The sequence below is a fragment of the Amblyomma maculatum genome, chromosome 3 (assembly GCF_055883805.1).
Source record: "Amblyomma maculatum isolate TAMU_Amacu chromosome 3, ASM5588380v1, whole genome shotgun sequence".
NCBI classification, from domain to species: Eukaryota; Metazoa; Arthropoda; class Arachnida; order Ixodida; family Ixodidae; genus Amblyomma; species Amblyomma maculatum.
The window spans coordinates 60,814,229-60,830,239 of record NC_139346.1 but is presented as its reverse complement, the minus strand read 5'-3'; the positions used below and the strand labels follow the sequence as shown (position 1 = coordinate 60,830,239).

General features: G+C 42.6%; 1 protein-coding gene across 1 annotated transcript; it reads left to right on the top strand.

Annotated features, from left to right (window-relative positions):
* Positions 1-3,147: 3,147 nt before the first annotated feature.
* On the top strand, positions 3,148-14,054 carry LOC146194857 (BEN domain-containing protein 5-like). The gene is made up of 6 exons (XM_084596141.1): positions 3,148-3,229; positions 4,907-4,963; positions 6,241-6,299; positions 8,366-8,588; positions 9,766-9,882; positions 13,041-14,054. Exons 1-5 carry the CDS (start codon positions 3,175-3,177, stop codon positions 9,876-9,878), a joined length of 507 nt encoding a protein of 168 aa, XP_084452267.1. The 5' UTR covers positions 3,148-3,174; the 3' UTR covers positions 9,879-9,882; positions 13,041-14,054.
* The last annotated feature ends 1,957 nt before the right edge of the window (positions 14,055-16,011 follow it).

Below are 16,011 nucleotides of genomic sequence, written 5' to 3'. Positions count from 1 at the left end.
AAAATGACTAAAAGCACCATAAATTGAAATGACGGATAATGCTTGGAAATAGAGCTGCCAAGAATTTTCCGTCATTTTGCCCAATTTTTTTTTACAGTGTAGGTTTTGGCACACAGAAGTCCTCCGTCGCAAGCTGAACCCGAAACGCCTCATGAAGCGAGTGACCCAGCCCCTGCTGGCCTTAAATTGGGTCCGTCCAATGCCTCTAACGTTTGCGATCTCCCTCGCCTTCGCCTGTATAATCTCCGTCGTCACGGACATTGCACTTTCCCTTTGCTTCCCGATAAAATCAGCGACATCTTTCTCCACCTAGTGGCGTCGCCCGCTCTTGGGTCCAGTGAAGGCCATTCGCTTTGCAGCGCAGTCGAAAAGCTCATTTCGCTGCTTGCGCCATCGGCGCACTTTTTTTTCATCCACGCTGAAGTCGTGCTGAGCTTGTAGGTTTGACGTCTTCTCCGCCTCTAAAACTACTTTCCGCTTAAAAGCCGCAGTGTAATGGCATCGCTTGGTGGGAGCCATCGCGCCGCGAACACGACTGCTTTTTCGAGGGCACGCAGAGACGCACACAAGGAAACGCGAAACGACGAGACCTTGGTGCAACGTTCACAAAAGCCAAATGGAGCCTGCAAACCTGCGAGCTTCAAGCAGTAGCCGCGAGATGGCGCTACATGTCTAGTGGTTGCGGGCAAACCGCATCCTCGAATCTAAGTCGACCCCCGACTTTCGTAACCAATTAAAAAAAAAAGTACCGGCCTAGGTTCCAGTAAATACGGTAACTCATGGGCAGGTACTCAATATATCTACCACTCCATGTATGGTGACCTTCACTCTTGCCTGTTTTCATTACAATGAGGGAAGGAAATGCACAATCCCTGCAGCGCGTTGCGAAGCAGACTCGCGACTCCAGTTTATACATCGATTCCAATACAAGCCACCCCGCCAAACCTCCGGAAGAAAAAGAATGAAAGCAAAAAATTGTGACTGCACAGAATCGACGCTCAATCTGCATTACCACGCATCGTGCCTTTTGACTTAGCAGCATGCCTTTCTCAAGTAAAAAAAAAACTTCCACGAGCAACATCTACATGATGTAAAGGCGACGTCACCCATGTGTCACGTGATTGTGCACCGAGGACCTGTAAAAATATTCTCCCCCCCTTCAATCGCCACACCATTTGTTTAGTCTTCATGGCCTTTGTACTCCAGAACCTTGCAAGTGGAGGCATTTTTTTCTTACTTAAGACCTCCTCATTACGAATGTACCCTAGATAATTCAGAACATTATTACATATTGTTGCTGAATCAACAAGCTGGGAAGGAAGGGTGTGTTTTATATCTTTTTAAAAAGCAGCATCCATCACGGCTGCTTTTGCCCCTGAACCAGACTTTTTCAAGAGTTGCATGACAATCGCAAGTAGTGAAGGACTCCAGTAGTGGCTTTAATTCAATTCCAAGCACAGTTTGAGCTCAGATTTTGTGCACACTGTTCTTTTGTTGCCACACATGGCCCTAACCCTTGAACATTCATGTATTGCTCCTAGAGCCAGCAGTCAGCTCACTCCCCTTGGAAACTTGTCTCAGACCAGCTTCAAACATGCAAATGCAGGCAGCTGCAGCCCCATGGGGAAGGTCGATTTCATTGTTCAGTAGATATTTTTCAGGCATACGAGGCCTGCATTATGGTAGATCATCACAGGTGCTCAGGGAATGTTGTGTATTACCTGTGCAGCTTGTCATAGAATTGCTGTAGCCACCGGCCTAATGCAGTCGAACCTCAGTATAACGAACCTCAGTGTAACGAAATTTGCGGTATAACACAATTTTCTTATTTTCAAATCTCTGCCCCATCGAAAACCGTGTATTTTTTTGCAATTTAAAGCAGTAACTTTATGCCAAGATTTCGGTTTAACAAAGTCCTCATGCATAGCATGCATGCACCAGTAGCCATCTTGACAATCGGATGAGCACTAAAACTTCAGCTCTGACACACCACATTTTACATCTGCTCTTTGATGCACCAATTTTGCCGTCAGTCTGGGATCTGTGATCAAAACAAAATATGACAGGTGTACCGCCGCGCAATCCATCATGTGTATACAAAACCCACGGTGCGGAAGTTTTAGGACGTCACTGCCCAATCGGAGCGACAGAGCGTTAACTGTATTTACTCGTGTAATGAACCCACTTTTTTTTTTACGAGTCATCCATCCCAGTCATCAATCATCAAAGAAAGTACGCGGTCAGCCGCAACCATGATGCCGCCTTTTAGCATCGTTTTGGTGGAAAAGCCGCCTGCTGCTATTACACATTCCAGTGATCTAATTTTGCGGCAGCGGACGGTGCCCAACTCAATTGTGGAGAAATATTATGCATTCACATCTGTTCGCTATCACTCATTATGTGCTCCTGATATACAAAATAACATCTGGTGCCCTTGTTAGTGCTATTATTGCTAGAATTTCTAGCTTATTTTCTGCATTCACAAGTTCCCAGCAGTGTTCTATGAAACTGTTACTTCAGTTGGGCAGCTAAAACACAGAAACCTTGACTTAAAGAAATTTTTGGTTTTACGAAATTAACTGCAAGTAGCACTTCATTATATCGAGGTTCAACTGTGCACTGTAAACTTACTTCTGTCCTGTCACCAGAGCCAATGGTCAGCACTGAGCCTAGTGGCGTTGCTAAAGTCACCCTCAACTGGTGCGGATGTGTGACTTGGCTGAGGGGTGAGAAAGTCACAGGAGATAAATGAACAAGACAAAAGACTGCCGGGTAGATACTGCCAGCGGTCCTCGCTTGGGAAAGGGGAGTGAACTGCACATTCACATAAAGAGGTCGTGAGGCAGCGCGGCCACCGACCAGTGTCGAACACGCTCCTGCACAGGGGCTTCCGGTGGGTATTGGGTTAATGCTAGTGTTTCCAAGGCAGCCGCATGTACGCAGGCCTGGTGCAACGTTGAAATGGCATGGAGTCTCTGGCATAAACTAAGGCATGTGTTTTCAAGCAGTCCTCACAACAAAATAATTCGTTCTACGAGAAGATCACACTTGCCAGTCAGTGTCTCAGTGTCACCAATGTGCGCCACAATAATTCACTTTGCCCCTCGCCCTCTCTTACTACCCAGCTTCACCCCCCTGAGCGCTGCATCTGGTGCGGACCGCACCCCCCTCACAATGCCACTGACTGAGCGTGATCAGAGCTGGGATAATGCGCCTGCCGCTCCACGCAGTAAGATTTTTCAGTGTTATTCTATGGATATATCTTTTGCCTGTAATGCACGTTTCTCAAATGTAAATAAACCATAAAGGGAAACAGGATTTGTCAGTAGTAGTTGGAGTTAAATCTGATTATAACGAAATTTAAAATGTCTGCAATGTTTCGTTGCATGCAGTTTTTTTTTTTTTTTTGCAGTTTTCACGTGAAGACTCAGTAGGACTATATAGAACGAAAACCAGGTTAAAAATACATTGTAAGGGAAACCACTTTGCAAGTGTTTGCAGTAAATCAGAGTTATTATAAGTTATAGGAGCGGGGAAATGTTTCACAATGGGGCTAATAGCATGGTGCGAACTATGGCAGCAACCTCTGCCGTGGCTTGTGCGATGCGATATGTCTACAGGAAAATGGGGAAAGGGGAGTGGAGGAATCAGTGGAGGAGAGCATCGGCATTCGCACTGCCAGCGAGCGAGGAGCTGCCTGGGTCTTCAGGCATATTCCTGCTCGTCCTGCACAATTGTCCCTGAAAACCAACTCTGCCTATTGTCGCCAGCCTGCTCCGCTGTTCCTGCTAGTGACATGCAGGAGTCTGCGAGTAACTGTGTGGAAGCAATGGATTCACACTGTTCACCCAAGTCTTTTTACTTTGTTTCATCATTTTTTGCTGCTTTTAAGCATGAACTATTGTAATGCCATGTTCTGAAAACAAAAGCAGCGGAGAGTGCTGCATCTACCACTTAGATACGGCGCCTGCGTGGAAACGGGGTGCATTGTATCAACTGCGGTCGCTTGTTGCTATAGTAGATGCTCATCTCGCTTCAGTTCATGTTTTATGATCCAGAAACTTGCAGGATCCTGTCAAATTTCCAGTAGTTCAGCACTAGGTAAGAGACAGTTGCCCCCGCCAAAGGGAAAAAGCAAGGTGTCCATGTACTAGCTGTGTGATGTCAGTGCAGGATAATGAACTATTCGGGGCTCAAGGTACTGGAATGCTTCATTTCGGCATCCCTTATAACCTAAACATATGCACAGATTGTCGTGTAAGAAATGAATACAGTAACCAACAGATTTTTTGGACTCCAATAATTCGGGCTTCCACGATACTTCGCACTTTGTTCAGGAACTGTCACACACTCCATAAAAATATGTATATTTTCACAGCCGATATTTCTCACCCTTAGTGTCCAAAAGCTTGATTTTTCAGACCAAATTTGGCGCCAGCAGTACTGTGATCGTTTTTCGCCCAGGGTTTTTTTTTTTTTTTTTCTAGGCATGAAAAAGACGCGAGCAGACATCGTCGCAAATAACTCCGTTTTGCGTGCCCGGGAAAGCTTATAGGCGAAGGGAGTCATTCTGACGGACTAGCTTTATTGGCTCTCTGTGTACCGTTGCTGTTGGAGCAGAGAAGAAAAGTGAAAGGAAGGGGGGGGGGGGCAATGCATTCAAGTAGGATCTCATTCCACTCATTTTCTTTTTTTCCCTGTGAGCAGCAGCGAAGTTCGTGATTTCTTTAAAGCAGATAAGCTTCTGTAGAAAAGTGAATTTTCTCTCAAGTTCAGGGATTTTTCGGACTGTTCGATTATTCAGACTATATCCCCGGTGCCACCGAGTCCAAAAAATGATCGGCGAGTGTATAATGTGAGCGGCATGTACACATGAGAATATTTTTATGGCTTCTTTACTTTTCAGTTGGGCATACTCCAGGGACTCAGAATGCAGGGAACTCTGGTTCCAGCACTTCTAAAGGTAGGTTTGTGATTCTTGCTTAAGAATGCGCCAAAGGAAATGCTCGAGATATTTGAAATGAAATTAGATGTCATATTTAGAAAGTCTCCATATGTTCCCCAGCCCCACGAGTTGTCACAAATTAGTGGAAGCACGCAGGTTGATGTGCAGGTGAATCCAATAATTTTATTTATTGAGCATATTTAAAGGAACCATCACAAAGCCATCCGACTGATTAAATGACACATGCACATTAAGTAGGAAGCACTGGGATCCTGTCACGGAAAAGCTGAAAGAAGCTGATGGGGTCAGTTGAGAACGACAACTTTGAGTTTTTTTTATCTTAAATAGCCATAGAGCATACTTTTTAATGAGAAGAATTTTAAATGGAGTATGGTTCAAAAGGTCATTTCATGTGGAGTTTCTCATTTGTTACGGTCCAAAAGGTGGGATTTTGTTGTGCAGTCATTAATGGTTGTCAGACTAGTCAGCTATTGAAAGAAATGAAACAAATTGTGTTGTAAATATTTCATTGCACCAAATGAGCTCTAATTTGAAGGATTATAATTTGTAATGTGGGATCAAATGCAATAGTTATTCTTCAAATATTTGCTGTCACGTTCCATTTGAGATTTGCAGTCTCCGGCGCTGCATGGTTATACACAAAAACAATACACACACAAGAGAATTAAGCCAAGACCTTAACACAGAGGATGCGCTCGCTACCAACTGCCTGTTTTTGTGATATGAAGAAGAAAGCAAAAGAAACGTGGGGTTACAATATGAAAAAGAAGTAAACAAAAGATTCAGAAAAAATGCGAAGAAATTCAGGATGGAAAAATTAAATGAAAATAAAATGCAAATAACATGAAAATAATGACAAATTAGTTCTAGCGTCTTTTCACATTGCCCAAACTGAGAAGTATCACCTCCTTGCTGTTGAGCGCCACTGACGGAACACTCACACATTCCCCTTCTTCTCCCGAAATCCGTCGCACTTTTTCTGAATCTTTTGTTTACTTCATCTTCATATTGTAACCCAACGTTTTTTGTGCTTTCTTACCACAAAAATAGGCAGTTGGTAGCGAGTGCATCATCTGTGTTAACGTCTTGGTTTAATTCTCTTGTGTGTGTATTGTTTTCATGTACAACCATGCAGCGCCAGAGGTCGCCGGAGTCATATAGCCAACTAGCCCGCTCGCAAGTACTACTGAGATTTGCAGAACATGCGACTTTTCACATTTTGCAACCGAAAATTTAGCTTTTGAAGATAATGATCAAACATACATTGTTTCCAGCTGTTGCAATGCCATTGGAGCTACCTCCATCTTTTGGAATTGCCGATAATAATGGTCAGGTAAGCGGTACATTTATTGACTGAATTTTCTTCTACAAGATGACAATGATTCAAAAGTACGTTTTCAGGTTACCATATTATATTCAATTCAATTCAGTTTTATTTCTGTCAAAGCGGCAGGGGCTCAAACAAAAGTGAAAAACACTTGACGAGGTTCAAGCCTCTGTGTACAAAGCATACAGCGGTCGCAAATGTTTACATGAGCAGTGCATAATCTGCAGGACAACCTTTCATAGAAAAAATAAATCTGCAAGAACATTGCATGAACTGAAGCAAACATAATAAAATAAGAAAGCTACATTTGCATGTTAAAAAATTGCTCAATCAGTGTAATGAACACAATACATATATATAAGGTATGGACAAAAAAAAGAAAAAAGAAATCCTCATCATAGAATTCTTAACGAAGGTACCATCTCTCTTATGATGCAAAAAAAGTATTCAACATTGACATACTAACATTTTCTACATTTATATTATGAGTGGAGATTATTAAGCAACGATGGAAGTGAAAATTCCAACATTTCACAGCTAAAGGTTGCGCGTAAAAAAGGAACTTTCCAAATTTCTGGTGACCAGGATGTAGACCTACCCTTCCTTAAACTTAAATTTGCATTGGATGTTGTAAGGGCCTCGTTGTTATGTAGACTTTGCTTGTACCTTCTGGCCAAGGTGAAAGTATATCTATTTATTAGGTGCAGTAAAGTAATTCAGGATGCATTTATTCTGGGTTTAATAATATTTTGAAAGTAGCATACGCACCCCGTGCAAAGTGACGGCCCTGCCACTGGTGGCAAAGTTGACAGTAAATCCTGGAGGGGAGCCGGCCGCGTTGTCTGCTAGCCGTGTGTTTCTATGCAGTCCTCGCATCATGAAATCATTTTCCCGCCATGCTTGCATTGCTGCCTCAACAGCATCCGCTCTCAATGCACTGTAACATAAACTATGGGGCATCTTCAGCGATAGTTTTTGTTTGGGCAAATATTTGAAAGTTAGAAAAAATGGTCTGGAGATTGTATCTACTCGTCCCATTTCGGCAAGCAATACCATCTACAGCGTCCTGTTTGAGTTCACTTCGCTTTAACAAATCGCTTGTCATTCCTGCCTCATATTTCAATATGAAATAATTTCAAATAATATCGGCGCATCATTGTGAATTTTCTGAAAATCGCTATTTTTTACATTAGGTAGAGGAAAAATAATATATGTTGGTTACTGGGTAAAGCAATAAGTTAATTTACTTAGTGCAGTGCTGCATATTTTTATGGTGCTTAATTTTTGAAGTCAATAAGTTCTGAGTGCAAAGTAAAGACTGATATAATAAGCATCAGGTAGGAGATTTAATGAATTAAACGCTCGAAGAGCATGGTACCAGTGTCATTAATAGGGTCATCTGTACCCAGTGCGAGGCGTGGCGTGGCTGCTCCCCCCCCTCCTCCCTATTCCCGCTTATTAAGCACCGAATCGCAACTTCCTTTCTACCTCCTCTGTGCTCATGGTTTGCTTTAATTCAAGTTCGCTCTGCACCCAACCACGTAGTGCGAGTGATGTGGCATTTTTTTTTACACTTAGACGCAGCGATCGTGCCCACGAGTGATAAATCAGCAAAACATCCCATCGAAAGCACATATATTCGAAAAAAAGCAGAAACACTAGCACGTGTAAGTTGCGAGGAAATTCACTGAGCAAGTAGCTTAAGACATGTGACTGCCCAGTATGAGACCGTAAGAATAAAGGGGCCTTATGGACTAGTTACGCAATGAAGGCACCTCTGAGATAATGCAACCAGAAGCCTTCATTATGCTGCAGCTAACTGTCTTGGGATACGTGTTCGGTTGCATTATTAGTACCAAGAGGGCGATGATAGTAAGCGAGATCGCATAATGGGAGTTCACAGAGAAACAGTCAGCACACACTGTAACTGAATGCTCTGTGTAGGACAGATGGGTAGGAGTCATCTGTCCTACCCATCAGTGGTCATATCGTGACGTGGCCTTTTAGCATTGTTTGCTACAAAAGGTGTCTTAGTTTCCATGCACTACTGCTATTTCATTTTATACCTGCAGGTGCACCTTGCGGATAATGTCGTCGTGAGCAGTGACACTTGGACAGTGTTGATGAGCCAGCCAGGGGATTCTTCGTTTTGCAAGCATCTTGCCGTTGCCTTGTGGGGGAACAACGTACTTGCACAGCGTAGCCTGACCGGCAAACAGTGCAATAAGGATATTGCAAAGGGGAAAACAGCGGTGTACCCTCCGTTGTCACCTGCTAAGGTGGCAGGCATGTCATGTGAGTATCATGCAGTATCATGAGTGAGCTTCCTGCAGCTCTTGGTGCATGCCAAGTCTGCATGTCCCTCCAGCAAGTGTGATCAACTATATGATACTGTTAGGGGCTGTCAGAGTGTATATAGGAAGTGAAAAATACCATGTTTCAATTACTGGTCTGTTTCAAAGCAGTGTCAGGGTGTCTAGCGACCGGGAAAACCGGCAATTGTCAGGGAAATTTCATGCATGGAAATTTCGCCAGGTCAAGGAAAATGGCACGGTATAGTCTTCATGGCATTTTCATCTTAAGCTGGCGCACAGCAGATTTGGGAAGGGGGGGCAGAGCATGCGGCCCCCACTGCGGCTGCGCCGCAAGGCGAGGCGCGATATATTAGTTTACGTCAGCGCACGGCTGAGCTGCCACAATAGAAGAACCAATACGCACGTGAGTTGGGTACTCAATAAAATATGCAGAAGCGCTGCATGGGAGTAGTACGTCGTAATTTATTTGAATGTTGTGAATTTAGAAAAAAAGTAGTTGTACCTACAGGAATCGAATACACGTCTTACAATCAGGTACGTGGTGTTTATCCATTACGCCACAAGCGACGGGTAGTGCGGTCTTTAAATGCGCTCTTACTCATTTTGATTCAATGCACTAAAGATGGCACGACGGATGCAACTGGCATGATCAGAGGATTACTGCAAGCAATTTTAATCCAGCAAACTATTTTATTGCGTATGCATTTTAGTTTATGCACTGCAATGTATACTCAAAAAACATAGCTTTATGACTTCTTTTTTGTTGTGTTTTATTTTTTAGTGACGCCACCCGGCACTTCCGGTGCTGCGGTTTTCAGGGAATGGCAATAAACGCCTTGAGGTGGTGGTGCTCTCTTGTAGAAAACTTGCTCTCTTTCATTTCTACTCTTTCGGAATAACTCTCGTTTTGATGAACTGAAAACTAAAATTCTACGCAACTGATTTTTTTAGTGTTCCAGCTTCTCTTTTTAGCACATTCACTTCAGCTTTTTAAATTTGTAAGCAAGGCAGCAAATATTGCTTGCTGTGAAGCTGCAGTGACCGTTTCAAGAGTGCAAAGAATAGATAGGTGCATCAGCAGTGTTGTTGTAATTTAGCGTGCCTAATATTTTGAGTTTTTTAACCTCACATATGCTTAATTTATGGTTTCTTTTCAGCTGCTTTCCTGCACTACCTGAAGGCTAGTGGTTGCCCGGAGGATGACATACCGAAGCGTCACAAGATGCTGAGTCGCTACCTTGCACAAAAGTGTGCAGATCTACGTCGCTGATCAGGTAAGCTTTGAAGGACATCAACAATATATATTGTGTGTTCAGATAAGAACAGTCATCGAGGTCGCGTGACTATTTTTGTTTGCAATGAAATCTATTTGGTGGGAAAATGTCTTGACACAAAGGAACGTACCTTAGTTTTGCAAGACATGGCGTAGCTTTCTCGGAAAAAAGCTGTATACCACTGGAGGTGAAAAACGCCATTTTTGCCATTTCAAAAAGTTTCAAGTTTGGAGACTTGCTGCTTCCGCACCAAAGTGTTGTCAACTATTTCCTTTTACCCAATAGATTCAGCAATTTCTCGTATTGTAAAAATATTAAAATCCCTTTTGGTTGTTTGCAGTTAATTTAGTAAAAAATCGTAAACTTTCCTTCAGGAGCAATGTGCGGTGCAAAAAAGTTCACTTTCAACCTTACATACCAGCATGATGACTTACAGGTGTTTGCACTAAATCCTTTTCCCTTTATTATGAGAGTTATATTCTTAATTTCACACAAAATTCGGAGCTTTAGATTGTTAGGTGTGTTCACCACAAGGCACCAAAATCGCCCGAAATTCAAAAACAGCCACCGTGATGGTGCAGTGGTAAGATGACCGACTACTGTGCCGGAGTACCTGGGTTCGATCACGACTGCGGTGGCCGCGTTTCGATGGAGGCGAAACGAGGCGTCCGTGTGCTGTGCGATGTCAGCGCATGTTAAAGATCTCCAGGTGGTTAAAATTACCCTGAAGCTCTCCACTACGGCTCCTCTTTCCACTTTCACTCCTACCCTCCTCCTTTCCCTTACTGCACAGTTCAGGCGTCTACAGAATCGAGTGTGACCGATATTGTGCTTTTCCCTTCCTGTGAAACAATTAAAGGGGGGGGGGGGCAAATTGGATTTCAGTTTAAAAAAACGTCATATGTGATTTTTATTGAAATCACTCTCATGAATTCTCAGTACCTCAGAAATCTGAGGGACTAGCGAAGTGTTGCACTTAATAAGGTGGTGTTGAAGAATTCAAAAACTTCGTAATATCGAGAAATTCGCTACATGGAGGTTCTTTACATAGAGGTTTAACAGTGTCATCATCATCATCATCACATTTTTAGTGCATGATTAAAACACTAATTGGAAGGTTGCATTTCTAGGACATTTTTTCTTCTCTATTATTTCATGGGATGCTGGTCAAAAATTTTGTTTTCCTAGAGCTGTCAATTTCTCAGACCTGGGAAACGAAGCATGAGCTGAAAAATGGCTGCTTTTAAGTTCATTTTGTCTAGAAATTTCATTTCTGTATGTCTATGTATGCATTCGGTATAATGAGGCAGGTTGTTGAGCTATATTCAGTCGCAGGAACTGTTTGCAGCATTGTATAAGGCAGGGGAGACCTGGCCTAATCAGTATTCCTGTGCACTGTAATGAGTAATTGTGCTTTTACACACCTCTCATCACTCCTGTACACTACAAAAGATGGGACAATTTTCGCAAGGATGCAGAGGATCATGTGGCAACAAGGCGACATAGAACCGACGCCATGGCAACTTATATCTATCCTGGTCTGCTTTGCCTTCAGCACGCTTTTGTTGCAATTTTTTTTTCCACCTCTGGGGACAGGCACTCCAGCACTGTGGTTCGTCTGTGTGCGCTTTTGGTTCTTCACTTTTTTCCTCTTTTTCTAGCCGCTGGAGAGTGAGTGTATGATCAGCCTCTAGAGGTGGTAAATTTAGGCAGCCGGTGACACGGGAGCATTGCACTGTCCCCTCTTCCCGTTTAAAGATACTTTGCTGCGCACCGCATCATTTCTGAAACTCAGTTGACAACCTTGTAAAGGAAAAGGGAAAAATTTGCAAAAAGCAAGTAAGCATGTAGGCGTATGGTACCCTCGAGCTGCACTCGCTGCTCGATTTCTGCTACTGCTTTCGTGCATAGTATTCTCTACAGCCCTTTTCACACTTGGCAGGAAACAAGCAATCAAATTCAAAGCAAACAAAGTGGGTGAGCAGTTAAAGTATTTCATGTTTACGTTTCATTCCGCATATTCGAGTAAAAATCTGGAGAGGAGGGATAGACCATACGGTGGCTGTCATGCATGAAGAGAATGTCAAAACAAAAGTAACTAAGACCAACTCAGCAAAGATCAAGCAAGTCAAAGTTCCACGGCAGTCTCTGAAGAAATAAACTTTAATGAGACAATAAATTCATGACAGCTTTCAAGAAAATGAAGTGTAATGCTACTGTATTCATCGCTGCTGTAGTTTTTTCATCTCTTTGCCATTAATCTTCCCATTAAGAGCAAGCAGAATGAGCTTGCCTAGTAATTAAAGGCACCTGCCTCCTGCTCGTCCACATATTTTTGCCATTTTGATTTGGGTAGTATAAACCAGTTTGAGTTCTTCAATGTGTGTACGATAAATCGAATACATAAAGGTGAACTGGAGCAAGATAGCACAGCTCATTTCGCTCATACAAATCATTGAAATAGGGATGTGTTATCAACAATGGGGAGTGAGCTTTTCAGAGCACACGTGCACCTCCAAAACATCTTCCTCGGTAACCCCCACCTGCACACACATCCATACACAAACATGCACAGAAAAGGAATAGATTTGAGCAATGAGTTTGCAGCTGTTGCGTATGCTTCTTTCAGTCTGCTGAGCGGCCACTCCCCCATTCACTCCACTGGGTTGTCAAAGAGTCGTAAAAACATGCAATTAAGAGAGGGCAAGAATGTGCCCATTCCCAGTCATTGGGAGGTGGGGAAAAAATTATAAAAAAGTGGTGAAAGTGCAAGAACCAGGATGGCAATACATAGCTGGGACGTAGATTCTACCACAGCCTTGTTACATGATCATCCGCATCTGACGTGCAAAAATTGAGTCCCACAATATAGTGCCGCCGCTGTTGCCCCATCAAATTTGGGAAGTGAGAGACACATAGGAGCACAATTACCCATGACAGCATATGTGATAATCATTGGGCCCAGTCTAGCCTTTCACATTGCTGCAAACAGCTTGTCAAATGGAGTATCTATAATGCTTACAATTTAAGGGCTTACATTTTACCTTGTAGTTTAGTTAGATATATGCTTTGGCTGGTGATTGATAGTGTTTACTAGCTTTGTGAATAACAGCTGGCTATACTTTTTAAGAACGTTTTGTACTGCTTGCTTTCTGCAGGTTCAAAGGTGGTCCTGTGGTCGTGGTGGGCCCAGCTGGGGTCAATAAAGTGGATAAGTAGCCATGCATATATGTTAAAATTCTCACTTATGCTCAGTACATAAAGGCATGCTTTCATTTATAAACACTGTGCAATACTCATGAACCTCTCATTGATATTGCAGTCAGATGTACTAGTGTCTGTCTTTAAGAGAAAATGAAGATACTTTTTCCTCCTGTATAATTTTCAGCTAATTTGTATTACATGCGTTGTGTTCTATTGTCATGTTTGAATATAATTTTCTTTCACATTGCATCTCATTTTTCTATTCTTATATGCTTATTGTGGAAAGTGTTTATTCATTGCCAAATGGCTGCTTAGTTCATTTGTTCATATTTTTTGTAACTTTTGTGTATAGTTAGAACAGACTATTATGTTATTATCTGTATCTTTTTGTAAGCACGTTTGCTGTGAATTTGCTTTTGTATGTTGTTCACCCATTGCCACTATGTGTAATCTGGGGTGTAGGCCTCGTCAGGAGGTTGCTTTGCCTTCCTCCTTTAGGGGCATATTTGTTAAATATGGCTGTAATAAAATACTACTACTGCTAATTAAGCATGACGTATTGCAGAAACATGTGTGCTACTGTAGCAGCATATCTGAATAAAAGCAAAATTTTACAATTTTTTTATTTAATTTATGAGAAACGCCGCACTATTATGCCATACGATGCCGCACACTGCAATGCCGCTGCACTGCAATGACGATACGACACAACGGTGCGACAGAAAACAGTACTACAGACAACAGTACGACATACAACAGTACGACACTACTACTGAAAATGGTACGACAAAAAAGTACGACATACATCAGTACTACAAACAACAGGGTCCCATTTTACGACACACAACAGTACTACAGACGACAAGCAACAGTACTACACACAACAAACAACAGTACTACAGACGACAGAACACTACTACAGACAACAGGGTCGCATCTTACAACACACAATATTACTACAGACAACAGGGTCCCATTTTACGACAGGCTACATTTGTGTTGTATTTCTCGACTGGGCAGTTTGGTAGTTAGAGCCGCGTTATTCTGTTAAAACATGGCCGTCGGTATTACAATAAGAGCTTTGCGTGTAGTGTCGTCATTCTTCTTCTTCTTCCCCTGTGCTGAACATGCTTTTAACCATGACCTGTCCTGCTTAGGGGCCTCTCCAATCCATGTAACTCTGTAATTCGCACGAGAGCAAAAGTGAGTCACCACCAGCTGGTTCTGAATATATTTTTCTCTCTGTAGAGATAAGATAACGGGAGTGAACAGCCGGGCTTCCACACGTCTAGAGGAGGAAAGGTTAAAGACTCTGCTTTCCCTAAACCAGTCCAGTTTTATCTCCCCTCTCCATCTTGGACACATGAAATGTGTAGTGCTTCATGAAACAAGCCATTCTTGGCTTGTTGCAGCCAAGCTTCAGTCGTGCGGCCTCGCGAGTCCCTGCTCAACTTTTGCCGAGTCATGGAGTCAACATCGCCTTTTGCTGGTGGCAACAATGGTTCAGTTTTATCTGCGCGCGTCTCTCAGCCGACTACCGCATATTGTGAAGCGACTTACATCGACGCCTGCCGAATCCTTGCTGTTTCCCGCAGCAAAATGGACTTGATGCGTTCCCGTCGACAAAGCGTGTGCCTGCGCTGGCGCTTTTTCGTGAACATGGTGATAAAGAAAGCGGAGGAAATCATGTCTGCCTCGTGTCCTGATGACTCCTACAGTGACTCTGATGAAGACGACATTGTTGTGCTTGTGTAAAAACGCGACTCCTTCGACAGCTTCGTTTGATGAGAACAAAGCCGACAAGAACCCTGTGCCTGCTAAATGTGATCAATGCTGCCAACAACCCTCTCCCTGGAACTTGTATATAATTTGTATCCATGCCCATATTTTATGTCCGTTTCTAATTAAGCCAAGCTTGGGTAAATAAACTTTAGTTTCATATCGAACTCTTTCTTGCTATTCATATTATTAAGTGAGGCTTTGCATGCTTCATTTTTGTAAATTGCCTATTCTCGATGCACTTCGTATTTCCTTAATTGCTCAAAATACATGCCAGAAAAACATTGTTTTTTTTTACGCGCTCGTTTGCGGCCTGTCGCAGCCCTTTTTCTCACCATACTCTCCAAATCTTGTTTGAATAGTTACCACGCAGGAACGAAGAAAGGAACAAATGTATATACTGATTTATTGTTGGTAGAGCATTCAGTAGTTATTTCAATTATGTTTCCATTATTCCTATACAGTAGGTTATGGCGGCTAATTTGGATGGAGATTTTTCTTGTCCCTTCCGAGTAAAGCTGCTTATAGCACTAACAGTTCACGTGCAAGAAAAACAGAAGGGTTCAATGGTGCTGAACCTAATATAGAGGCAAATCATGAGATCAGCTGCTCTATTAGTCGAGAATATTTTCGATGAACATGCAAGTGGGAAACAACAAAGTGAAAAGCGCCTTCAAAGGACTCTCAGGTCAAATCGACTTTAGCAATCGCTTTCACACACCTCATCTAAAAACAAAAGCGGCATTTTACGAGCCGCGTGTTACACAAATTCTTGCAAACCTTGGGTCGGTGAAAACCATAAGCATGTATTCGCAAGCGTTTCTCCCAAAGGTGATATAAAAAAATTATTCAGCGCGCTGGTTAGGCCAAATTGACGCAGAATATGGAGGTAGGCACCTATTAGTAAGCAACAATAAATGTAAACCCAATTGTTCTGCACAAATATACAGAAACATAAACTGGATGCGAATGCAAAATTACATTTGTTTAAATAATGGAATTGACAATGCAAAGGATCGAAATTGGACACTAGAAAGGGGCGCCCTAAGCGCGTTCAAAATTATCCTAGTTCGAATTCTTCTTGACATGTAGCTGCGGAACTGTCTTAACTTCCCTCCGGCTCTTTTATTGTTTCCGCCGCCGGGC

Bases quoted from the DNA above. Each gene is read 5' to 3' on its own strand.
- LOC146194857 (XM_084596141.1), top strand. From the start codon at position 3,175: ATGCCACTGACTGAGCGTGATCAGAGCTGGGATAATGCGCCTGCCGCT. The intron at 3,230-4,906 runs GTAAGATTTTTC...TTTACTTTTCAG, and splicing joins TGCGCCTGCCGCTCCACGCA to TTGGGCATACTCCAGGGACT. The intron at 4,964-6,240 runs GTAGGTTTGTGA...CATTGTTTCCAG, and splicing joins TGGTTCCAGCACTTCTAAAG to CTGTTGCAATGCCATTGGAG.